This window comes from Coptis chinensis, chromosome 7 (genome assembly GCF_015680905.1).
Source record: "Coptis chinensis isolate HL-2020 chromosome 7, ASM1568090v1, whole genome shotgun sequence".
Taxonomy (NCBI): domain Eukaryota; kingdom Viridiplantae; phylum Streptophyta; class Magnoliopsida; order Ranunculales; family Ranunculaceae; genus Coptis; species Coptis chinensis.
This window is the reverse complement of record NC_141462.1, coordinates 8,008,584-8,021,571: the sequence shown is the minus strand read 5'-3', so window position 1 is coordinate 8,021,571 and position 12,988 is coordinate 8,008,584. Positions and strand designations below refer to the sequence as shown.

The 12,988-nt window shown below is 34.9% G+C and overlaps 1 protein-coding gene and 1 long non-coding RNA gene across 2 annotated transcripts; both read right to left on the bottom strand.

Moving 5' to 3' along the window:
• Nucleotides 1-1,501: 1,501 nt before the first annotated feature.
• Nucleotides 1,502-5,154, bottom strand: LOC147485730 (endoglucanase 3-like). The gene is made up of 5 exons (XM_086570679.1): nucleotides 5,066-5,154; nucleotides 3,870-4,006; nucleotides 2,676-2,753; nucleotides 2,117-2,494; nucleotides 1,502-1,850 (listed from the first exon to the last, which is right to left on the bottom strand). Exons 2-5 carry the CDS (start codon nucleotides 3,903-3,905, stop codon nucleotides 1,755-1,757), a joined length of 588 nt encoding a protein of 195 aa, XP_086426805.1. The 5' UTR covers nucleotides 3,906-4,006; nucleotides 5,066-5,154; the 3' UTR covers nucleotides 1,502-1,754.
• A 1,655-nt stretch (nucleotides 5,155-6,809) lies between these two features.
• LOC147485729 (uncharacterized) lies at nucleotides 6,810-8,100 on the bottom strand. The gene is made up of 3 exons (XR_015200767.1): nucleotides 7,865-8,100; nucleotides 7,607-7,732; nucleotides 6,810-6,932 (listed from the first exon to the last, which is right to left on the bottom strand). It is a non-coding gene; the product is annotated as an uncharacterized LOC147485729 (long non-coding RNA).
• Nucleotides 8,101-12,988: the final 4,888 nt, after the last annotated feature.

Below are 12,988 nucleotides of genomic sequence, written 5' to 3'. Positions count from 1 at the left end.
GGTAAAGAATATGCGATTTACAATAGTAATTAATCATCAAACATTTAACTGTTTGATTTCAACGGTCGCAAAGGTGTCACAAAGTTTGCTACTAATAAAAAGGAGAGAATTGGAAGAATTTGATCGATGTTAACTACGAATATAAACCTTTAGTTACACATTAATACAATGTGTTTATTACAATTTGATATATTCTATGCACTCCTCGCAACTTACTTTTGGAATCTTCATTAGTTTGTCTAAAATATCATAACGCAGAGTTGAATCACAAAAAACTAAACATAAATATACAATTAGCAAATTTAAAAGTTATCAATCTCAACTTTCTGATGTCAATTAATGAGAACAAATCATTAGGAATAAAAACGGGCATAAAGACTTTGAGAATGAGCAACACCGCGAAGAGTCTGGTGTAAAACTTTCTACATAATCATATTATAAATTAGAAGTGAGATATTAAACTACAACATCATCAAGACCACTATCAATGATGAATTCAGTACTTCTGTCAACTAAATGCTTGATGGTTTTCAAGGCCAATAGTTATGATTCTGTAACAAAGGACTCTAATTCCACAAAATGCAAGATCCCACTTCCCAGATCTACCAAATAAGCACTAACAACAACCCAAAAGGCAAATTGACAAAGTGCCACTTTTTAAAACTTAAACTGACTTGTTATTCTGATCTGGACCACCGACAACAGCACCAATCAAGATGTTAGGATTAGGATTAGATGAATAGAAAAATGGATGAAATCCACCATCGTATCCTATAGTTTGTGGGTGGCTTATTAAGGAGGGCAAAGAGGATCCCCTGTGGTGAATTCTCCGTGGGAAGTCTGGTCCATAACCTACCATATATGACATCCTTAAGGGGTTCTCACCAAGAATATAGTCAACTTGCACATGACATAACAATGGTTAGTCTTAACTTCATGCACCAAGTACCAATAATATGTATACAGGCGTTTGCGTATGCCTTCTTTACGTATACACAAACATATGTAAGTACAACATGCCTGCCTCTTTGCTAGGTTCCTTAGGGTGCTTGGTGTGACCAACATGTTCCCACAATTAAAAGTTCGGCGTGCAGAGAGCATGTATTTTGCATATGTATCGAGTAAGAAGGTTATTGATGTAACATATTGAAGATTGCTTTGACTTAATTTGTACATGAGACCCCCTGCAATTCAGATTATTTTATCATTAGCTAGTTATTGGATGGAAATTACTAAGAGCAATGGACTACATATAACTTGTTTTAAGGGCCTATGTTCTCTCTTAAAGAACAATAATTACACCTTGTTTCGATTTTTTTTGCTCCGTTGTTTTGGTCTCTAAGTGCCAAACTTGTATTAGTTTTGAATTGTTGGAACCATTTTAGTGGTATCCTCGAAAGCACCGACGCTGATGTTCAATCCAGTTTCCAAATTGTGATAATGCAATGACCTTTTATACCTCTGATGTATTGTGTGCTTGTGGAGGGAGAGTTCGGTAGAATTTTGCACATGAAATCTTCGGCTTGCAGTTTGTATTGCTCAAAGGACTTGTCCTTACTAAACAAAGCTCGGTAAATCCAATCAAAGAAATATGAAAACTGTTAGATCGATGAATCTTTAGCAAGCTTCCTATTAAGACACATTTCACTTTCATATCACAACAGTATGTATGATATGTTTTTCTATTTTTCTTGAAACTTACTCTTGATAGAAGAACACTTCCTCCAGCAAATTTGTTATCCCAACCGAAGATATCAGTTCCCAAATACCCCTAATGATTTCAATAGATTGAGATAAGAAACATCATTTGTTGCCCTTAGCAGCCAAGCAGCTCCCCATATTAGCTCATCCTGGTAATTTAAACAATCAAAAATGTTAACCACAAAAGAATAATCGTTTATGCTTCAAAGAAAAGTGGTAATATATTGTTATTTACGTTGGGATTTTAACCATTTGTAATAGAAATAAGATCATTTTTTCAGTTAGTGCCCCTTTACTAAATGTTGATGTTAAAAGTTCTTTCTTTTAGACCATATGCCTTTAGTGGAATGAAAATTTAAACAATTACCTGATATAAATATTGACAAAATATTTTAAATACATATAAACTTCTTACCTTGTATCCTGAATATGAGTAGTAAAACGGGTACACAGCTGAACCAAGTGAGTCACTATATGCACCTCTGTACTGCAATGCGACTACAAAAACAGAGTAGACACTTCGAACTGTGTCCATGTCCTCTGGCCGCTCCCAACACTTGTGATCAACATTAGGATCACCAACTCCTACATAAAGCTTGCTTGGAGTAGCTGTACCACACTTGAGAAAGTAGTTTGTTGCCCACCGAATGGCACCTCTAGCACTTCCTAACTGGCTCCCCAGGCGCCCACCATATTCCAATGTACTCCATGACAACATAGTAGTTGTGAATGACATGGGGAAGTTGAACTTAACATTGTCTCCAGCATCATAGTAACCGCCTCTTATATCAACCTAAATATCCAGCAGAGAAGATGTTAGAGATACAATGTCTAGCAACAACACTCTCCGCATAAACTGAATATTTAGTACGAAGACAATGTGGAAGGAAACTCGTGATTTTAAGCAATAAGCACTGAATGCATGATATTACTAAGGGAGAAGTAAACAAAACAGCAACACAATGATGTAATGCAGCAGCCAAGCCATCGATATTCGAATTGGACCTCCATGTGAGTTCTTGATCTGGGGAAGGTTTCCGGACCTTTGGCCCCTGAAAAATAAGATAGCTTTGGATAGAGCATCCTCGTAGTTGGGATGCCCATCAATCTAAACACCAAAGAAGAAAACAAATAAACCAAAGAAGAAAACAAATAAAAGTAGGAAGAAGAGAGACTTGGAAGTTCCCCTTCTTCCCTCATCCATTGGTAATATAGTTTTTTCCCCGCTAAATAGGTAATACAATTAGTACTTTAGGTACATAGCAGGATCCAACTATGATGCTTGTATATAGAAAAGTTGGGAATCCCAATCACTAACGAAAATCAGGTTTTTACTCAAAAGCATCCTTTCTCTTGGGTTTGCAACTATTCTTATTAATGGATGAAATGTTAATCAAGCAACCTCTTTAATCCACCCCAAGTTGGTAAAAACATATAAATGTTTCATGTGCTCATGCACCAAGTTTCATAGGTCACTGGACATTGCACAGTCTCCTTTATACTACTCAGATAGAGTCAATGTTGAATATAGAATCACCCAAGGATCTTTAAGAGTTTCAGTAGCGACCATATGGTTCTTAGCAATAAGGATTAACAATTGGAAACCAATTACATCAATCTAAACCTTGTTAAGTACAAAAAGCAGCAAGCCGGCCATATGGTTCTTGGCAATAAGGACTAACAATGGAAAGCCAAGTACATCAATTCTGAAGAGCTATGGTACCTTAATTTTCTACTGTTGAAATGAAGCAGTTAGATTGATCAAAGAACGTCCTACGTGGGCTTTCAACCCCGTTCAAAGGGCCTTCTTTAACAGTTATTTAATGTATATGATTAATGCACGGTTTATTTATTGGGTGTTGGGTACCTCCTAGTCCTAATACTTCTAATGGAATTGCTCTTGATCACTAACTGATGTATCCGCAGATAATGTTGAAACTCAATAACATGAGTCAACCACTTCCACATATAGTAGTTAATACCTTCCACCATCTCCAAACCATATGGGTGGTGCAATGGACACATCCCACAATATTGTGTTTAACATTTTACATATATACAAAAAGAATAAAATAATAATAATAATAATAAATGATAGGCCTAACTTAATGCATTTTAATAACATGGGCTAAATGTCTATCATAAACTCATAGGTTCAAAAAGCTGACCTGATTCATTTGCATTGAATGAGAACGACACTTCATAATCTTCCTTTGCCATTGCACCCCATGGATCAGTAGAATTGAATTTCAAAGAAATCTTATGTAGTAATAGTTTCTCCTTCTTATCTCTTCTTGACAATTACCTACATTCTCAAATTAAAAATTTGCTAACGGTGTTATGCACCCATTCTTCTAATTTTTATTCTGGAAATTGCTAAAATGCGTAACCAATCAGTACCCATTCTTCTAATATTTAGCCAGAACAGTGATCATTTGTCTTGATCAATACTATTTGGGTTCAAAAGTATCATATCAAAAACTATAACCAATTTTCTTTAAAAAATACTTTTGCGTACATGCATCAAAACCTTCCCAACCTGCTATTGACAATACCAAATGTCCACTCCACTAATAAATACCCAACTCTTCATTTGGATGCATGCCTATACAAAGACCAACTGACCTCAAAGCAAAAGGTATTAAACTCGCTTTTATGACCTCCCATGTATTAGACTCAGTTACAACATCAGAGATTTGTTTTGCAATTTAGAAACATATAAATGATCCAGAAAAAGGCAGGGGAAACATCACTACAACAAATAAAGAGTCATCAATGTAATGCATTTAAAAACCAAAATTTACCAGGCTAAGCAATTCGTGATCATTTGCATTTACAATCTTCATTACTGGAATAAAACCTTACTAAGAGAGCATAAATTAGTGGTCTGGTGATAGGGAACACCTCCGTGAGTAGAAATAAGCTCCCATTATGTCCTTTCAAATTAATTGTAGATAGTAGGTTTCTTGACTGCAAGATATGCACACAAAAATCTAAGCATGAAGAACACTGCCTTCCAATGGTAGCTTACAAACTATACTTGTAATATGGTGTCTCAGGTCAAAGGCGTGTAAAATACTGATTTTGGTATTCGTCAATGATTCCTCTAGCAAAAGTAACATATTGTTTTAGCAAATCTATTCAGTCGAGGCTATGGTTTTTAAATTACTATAATTTGTAGTGTTTATCAATAAAATGACCAAAAAGTGAATTTTCTCGATAGATTATCAATAAATAAGCAAACTCTATCTTACCTATCTTATAACAATTTAGCAATGTTTATTAGCTTAAGGAAACAAAAAACTCTAACATAACAATAAGAGAAATGTTTAATTATAAAGGACCAAGTTAATATGTAACTTACGACTTAAAGGATCACCTCAAGGAAAGCTAGGTTCCTTTCCATTGCTTTGAAGTGTACCAATTGATCAAGATCGACTTAGTATTGACTACCTGAAAACCACATTATGACAGAAAATCATGAGAAGAAAAATATATAAAATTTATTCCATTTATAAAAAAAAAGGAAAACAAAGGATAAAATAGGATTATAAGATTATGAATCTATCATTACTTTTGTATGCAGCTCGAAAAAAAATTAAGTTCCTCAAGAAAAGCTGAAATATTAAAAGGCGCAATCACCAAGCAAGCACTCTATTGAAAAACAGATAATTCAATAAAAATAACTAAGCAAGAAGAAACTTGTATGAATGGAAACTAATTTCTTAGCACAGCTAGCTAGGTAATCAAAGTGAACCAAATACAACAAATGTGGGCAATATATATCTGAAATTGGGCGTAGCTAAGAAAAAAAAAACCCAGACACATAACCGATAGAATGACTCAAACAATTATATGAATGTGCACTACTGGAAAAAAATGAACTACATACTTAGGTGTATTAGGACTGAAGCAGAGAAACATTAGAAAAACCACATCACCATTGTTTTAATGACAATGACAGATAATATTCGCATCTGAAATTCATCCATTTAGATAAAGAGATAATTTGGCCTACAAAAGGGAAATGCTACAACATAATAAATCAGTAACTTACCGTTAACAAAAGAAGTTTAGAATTGCATCTTAAAACCTTATCGGTTTGCAAATGGTCACCGCGAAAAAAGAAAGGGTCAAGGGTAAAACAATATAATATAGATTGGTTATGTAAATATCTAAGGCCTAATTAATCACAATACAATAAGCTACCAGTAACAAAATAAGTTTTGAACCCATTCAAATAATTGATATACGCTATCATAAGATGGAAAAAAGAAAATTAGAAACTTCTGGATGTACTTCTAGAAAATCAAAAGGTTTTCTTGAGCAACCAAAATCTCCTAAGATAGAAAATAATAGCAAAAGTTTCTAGGGATATTGTTTACATTAGACTTTGACAATCATTCGGGAAAGAAGCCGTGGAATCAATTCAAGTTGATCATACATGTTAACTTCTTAATGTGCATAATGAGAGATTCAATGTAATCTAGTGCATTAGTCCAAATTTATTTATTTCATAACCTATACAAACAACTTAGCAACTTAACATGTTCCTAATATTACCATACCCTAGCTCAACCTATCAAGTTCCAAAACTTGAGAAACTATATCAATAACCTATATATGCACCACCAATTCTTATAAATGCATCTATGTCTTGTGATTATTGTACTTTATCGCAGGAATAGATGTACTCAAGCTTCACATTATACTAATAGAAAACACAGTAACCACCTTTCATTTGTCTAGCTCTAATATATTAAACTATAGTTTCAATCCTTCAAGCTTTCTAACTTCCGAAACCGTATAAATATAACGTAGCACCCATGTAGAGAGTATAGAAAAACATATTGACTCGCACGAAAAGTAAAACAGGACATCCTTCAAGCTTTCTAACTTCCGAAACCGTATAAATATAACGTAGCACCCATGTAGAGAGTATAGAAAAACATATTGACTCGCACGAAAAGTAAAACAGGACCACTGGACATTATATAATAACTGAAAATAAAAATTGTGCCTTCAAGCCATTGCTCAATTCATAAACTAATCAAATAATTTCAATAGATAATAACCAATAAAAATAACTAAAAAATAACTCGACCCGAGGTTTCCAAACCTAGAACACTGACTGAATATGACCGTTGGCGAAAAATAGCTTCATTGCCAAGATTGATGAATCCCTGAATAACTTACGGTGACATTCCCCAACATTATTGCAAGTTCAGTTGCTGGCAATCATGTTTGTGGAGTATCATAAGTATAAGGCTTCGTATATAAACAACAAGAAATTCAATTCAATTGAAAAACATGGATGATAAAGCAAAACCCTCATGGATGATTTCATTCCTTATAGAAATTCATGAAGAAGACCTTCGATTGAATCAAAACCCTAACTTCTTAAACCCAAACCTCATTTTTCAATTGGGAACTTGCAAAAAACCAAAACTTCTAAATATTTGTGTGATTGATCTGTCCCTAATATTTGTGTTAATAGTTTGTTTATCGAATCGAGAAGATGAGTGTTGAGGACGATAGGGTAGATTAGGTAGTGTTGCGATTCTTGCGTGTTTTTGTTTCCAAAATAAGTAAAATACATCGAGTTGGGGTCTCTTTTTGAAGGGTTCGCACCTAAACCTCCCCCGGCCCACGTGGGACGACCTCAATGAGCTTGAAAAGGACTGCTGTTATATATATCTACACTAAACAATCAATTATTAGCATAAACTAAAGCACATTTTAAATATTTAAATAGGAGAAAAAAAGGTTTCATATGTTTTGAAGTTGTGGCTTGGGTAAAGTAATATGAATCAAGGAGCACTAAGTAAACGAATATGGGAAAGTATGTAGAAGGAGCACCGCTTTTTCTTTGAGAAGAATATGGTGAAAACTGAAAATAACATACCTTTTAGCAGCAAAAGTAAGAATACGTTGGCGAGAGCAACCTTCCTCATCCACACCCGTTACACTGTTGATCAGATCCATGGCCACGTTGTTTTGGACCATATATTGTTGGTGAATGTTATCTTGACTGAAACGAAATCTAAAACCAACTATTATAACGTGACACAACAGATATAAAGCAATCACAAAAAAAATGATGTTCATAATGCTCATATATTTGAATGGAATTGAAGATGCAAAAATCTAATTAGAAAAGGACCTTGTGTGGAGAGGTGGCATCACGACTTTCAACTTTGGAAGCATTAACCGTAGTGAGAAACTCACCATTATTACCATCTTCCTTCAACTCATTCAGCAATTCCCACATCGTAAATGTTCGGCTTCCTTCGTCTTTACGGATCTCAGCACGCTCCGTTTTTTCAATCCCGTTTGATTCGATCTTGTTTGGATCCGAATCTTCTTCAATTCGTTAACTACTTCTGGTTCGTAATTCAAATTTTGGGAAGAGGTACGCGATTGGGTTATAGAATAGTGTTTGTTTGGGTTTTCACGTGAAGAAGAAAGTCGATTTTTGTGGAGTTGAGTTAAACTTCCTTTTTTCCACTTTTTCATAATCCCCATATGACGTGGATAGCCTCGAGTCTTTGGAAAAGGGATCGCCGCCTCCATAACCTTGCGCAGACAGTTCTTTATGCTTTCAGAACGATTTGCACTTGTTGAAGAAGAACTTTTATCTGCCGAACCAAGAGACTGCTCACATAGCTGAATCACCTCTTCATACTTCCGTAGCTATTAGATACAGTAAACAAATATGTCAGTAATGCAAACTGATATACTTGTTGTAAAATAGATATGATTAGCAGGCTAATGAATTCCAAGAGTAAATGTATACTGATTTCTCATTTAGAATCTGAGTAGTGAATGAAATATGAACACACCGTCAGAAAAGCTTCTGCCTTCATTTCAATCAGTCTCTCTGAATAAGGACTTATTAAAAGCGCCTGGGCAATTAGTTGCAAAGCACCTTCCGCATCATCCGATGTTCTTATGTGCAAAAGCTCAGCACAACGATTAAGACACTGACCTACTTGCTACCAGTTAAAAAGGAAGAAACCAAAGACGTGTCACTACATTTTAATGCATAAAAGATATGATCGTAAACTATACATCAAGCAAAATAAAGTATGAAAAGCCCGATCGCGAGCAATGTGATTCTATATGTTTTGATGTGCAGATAGTACAATAGGTTCTTAGTCTTCTTCTAGTTTATTGCCTTCAGCTTCTTGCTCAAAGACTAAACCTTCTTTCAATTTAACTGAGACTCGTCAAGCTTCCGCAATGTGAAAACGGAAAATCAGATAAAATCTTATCATAGCTGTCAGTATAACAGGGTGAGTTATTACAGAGTGAAAATGCTTGCTAACTTGAATTGTGCAATGTGCAGCTGTGATCTATGACTTGGTCAAGATATTCATTCTTTACAAAAGAAAAGATTTCAAAGAAAAATTTATTAAGTGACACTGTTGTATGTCAAGATATCCAATTAGCATAATGAACTTTGATGATCTCTTCTTGTACAAAAAAAATCAAAGAAAAATTGTTGAAGAAGCATAATTGCTTTGCAATTGCGCTTTATGTTTCAATGTTCATTTGTTCTGTTATTCTGTTTTTATTTATACTCAAGAAAGTAGCCTCCCTAGATATTAGAAGACCAAAAGTATTTATCTAGTTAAAAGTTTGGATGTCAGCATCGCAAATATATGAAAATGAAAGATTAAACTCACGAAAGACGGATGCACATACTTGCGCTTTCTGCAGACCGTTAGAAGCTTCTATTACCAATTTATGATCCAAGCACAGATCAGCTCCTGGTGGTAAAGAATCCTTGAAATATTTCAATGCATCTTCAACTTCACCAAGCAACAGATGACAACTGTACGAAAGCATCAAGTGATTTAGGGAAGAAAGACGTGTCATCATAAAAATTGACTTCCAAGTAAGATAGATAAAAAAAAAGAACTTAACATAAATAAGACACACCTATTCCTCGACTCTTGAATCAAGGTTCATCCTGCTTCTGCAACCTGTTGCCTATATTTTTCAAGGATGGCTTCCCTTCTTTTCTACTCTCTTCCTTGATTCTTTCAACATCTTCCTCTTCCTCTCTGCAGCCAGATTGAATTCAACCATTTCTTCATTGTCTTCTTGCTCATCTTCATCTCTAAACACACAGTAATAGCCAAAAAGCGGTATCCGAGAGTAAGTTCAACAATTAAGTCTCCTATAAAGAAAGGAATAAATATGTACCGCTTTTAATTTGTCTTCATGCAATTCTAAGTCCCCGATGTGCATTATTAGATACCTCGCATTGCATGATTTGACCTCCCCGTCATGGTTATGTTCTCACCTCACTTTGTTTCAACGCCTAGAATCCCTATAGCCTACGTGAATTTAGAGGTGGAGAAAGAAGGTTTTGGGGGTCTCGTAGGGTTTAGAATCTTATTTGTGAGGGACTCAACGTATAATTCCTTTTTTTTCTCCTTATTCCCCGTGAGTTTTTTTCCCTCTCATGATTTCTTCTTATTTAGTTATCCCGATTTTTCGAACTTTTTATTTAGTTGTCCTGATTTTTCGTAACAACTCTGGTACTTAATCCCCCTGAGTACTTAAGATTTGCCGACGGGATGACCCCCTGCAGAACCGTGAAAAGGACTGCTAGCTCGCTTCTCTTCCAAAGCCCTGATTGGAAATTGCAAAACCTTGGTCAAGGCAAAGAATACAAAACTCAAAACACAGCAAGAATAACTCTACCACATAATTAATAAGAAGTTTGCTAACCTTGCAATAAATGGCATGATGGGGAATTTCTGACTTATTTCACTGAAGATAAATCTTGAAGCTTTCATCTTTAAGTGATAGTTCTTGTCAACCGCTCTCTTATAGATAGTAGTTTGTTTCTCATCTAAAAGCTTAGGTTGTGACATTAACAACCACCCATGTTTGGCGTCACGGATAAATGCACCTGCTAGTTCCAGGATGTTCACGGTAGAGGCATCACCATAAACAGGGTGATTAAATATGCATTTGGCGTTTTTGTTCTTAGGGAAGGAGGCGGAGAAAGAAGGTTTTGGGGGACTCGTGGGGTTTAGAATCTTATTTGCGGTGTATAATTCCTTTTTTCTCTCCTTATTTCCCATGAGTAATTTTTCCCTCTCCTAATTTCACGTGAGTAAAGTGGGTCGACGTGGACACCCTCAGAGAAGAGGAAAGGGGACTGCTATTATATATATATATATATATATATATATATATATATAGATAAAGATTACCATACGTCAAACCAAACCAACTGCTTTACCTTCACTTTAAAACATGATGAAATTACCATACGGTATATTAAAATCTGATTTCAATAGAAATTATGCAGTGTTTAACAAAGCCCAATCTGGAGCATAAGTTTCTTCAACAACAAAATTTTAGAGTATTAATATGACGTTCTTTATAATAAAAGGAGTGAACAACAATTTAGAGTGTTACTCACCTAAGTGCAACAGCCATGACAAAAGTTAAGGCTGTAACTGAGCTCTGTATGGCTGAAGCAAACGTTGGTGAAGTGTTGTCCAATCCCAGCAAATAGAATCCTTGATTTGCAGTTATTCTAGAATCAAACAACTAACAAATCTTATTTTTTTGGGTAGCATTTTGTTTTCATGAAAAATCGAGCTTACCCAATGAGAGCAAGGCAAAAGAATTGAATGAGAAAATAGACAGTCATTCCTGGAAGAAAAAAAACTCGTTAGTATCAAAATGCATATCATTAGATTCAAAATCGTTGAAATCCAAAATGGGGTAAAGGTTCAATAAAAAAAAAACCCCAATCCAATAAATTAAGTGGAAAGAATTTCGAGAAATTGATTAAGAATTTAAGACATACCTGGTTGCGAGTTCTTAATTTTGTCACATTGGGTATGCAGTAAATATTGAAAAGGGGCCATAAAATAACATCATTTGGTGGGAGAGGATGAAGAAGCTGAATAAGAAATTCGGAGTAAGAGGAAAAATTGTGAATGATACCTTCACTTTCTCATCGCGGATGTGCCCGGGTCTAAGAGAAACTGGTTTCTCCATCGCAACCAAACAAAGAACCTAAAACGATATTGAATAGTTTGTTAGTACACTCTGAAACAAAGCGTAGAGTTCAAACTTCAATACTAAATAAATGCTTCATTGATAAAAGATTCTCTTTCTCATTTGAACAAAGGAAACCAACTATATGTTGTGAGTACCCAGCAAAAAAAAAAAACTATATGTTGTGAGTCCACATAAAAATCATATGCTTTGCTATATAAACAAAGTTTGGAAACAGATTCATGAATCTTTGTGAATATCAAAAGGAAGTACCTGCAGGAGATGGTTCTGTATGATGTCACGAATGATTATGCAAACCATCATTAAGTTTTAGTTGTCATTTAAGGAAGCAATATTGTAATTTTCTAAAATTAATCAACAATTTTGGATACAGAGAGCATATGCACAATCCATGTTCACATGTAAAATTGAATAATGCTAGTGACATAAATCAATATCTTGAACGCCTTTAGCAAAATTTGAGTTTTTGAAACAAAAGCATACCCATATTCATCAAAATATCCACCACACCCATCAGTTCAAAATCTTCCCCGAAAACAATGGAAAGTGGAACACCGCCAAGCATGCATTGAATTTAAGTTGTTACTTGTGTCGAAAAGATGGGTATGCTTAACATTCTTCAAGTGCAAATTGATGATCAGAATTTCGAAAAAAAGTATTTAAACTTTCATTTCAGTTGTGTTCCATACATAAACCATGACCTACGTATTAGTTTCTGTAACTATAGCAAAGTCTAACATCTTTAACTAAAGGCGGAAAAAAAAAAAGGGGAGGGAGGAATGCATACTCTACATTACGGAAGACTGAGTAAACAAATGAAACTTATTTATTTTTATCAATAGTAAACGAAAGAAACTACACGTCGGTTTCTTTCAAAACCTTGACCACTTGAGTGGAAGAACTACATTTAAGTCTTGACTCCCGAACATTAAAAATACAATAGCTCTCAAACAATATATCACCTGAATGTTATCAATGTTATCACGGTTCCACAGCCGGCAAAAATAAGCGATTTGCAAAACGGAGCACCAATTGTCGGTGGAAGCAAAACAAAAGGTAAATACAAATAAACAGGTCTTAGAATAAAACACAACTACAATAACACCGCAAGCAAAAAAAACAACAACCACGATGGTAATAAAAAAATTTACAGAAAATGTTACCAAGTTTTGCACCAACTCCTTTCCTAAATAATGATCGATACAGTATATCTGTTTCTCCTCAAATAATTCCC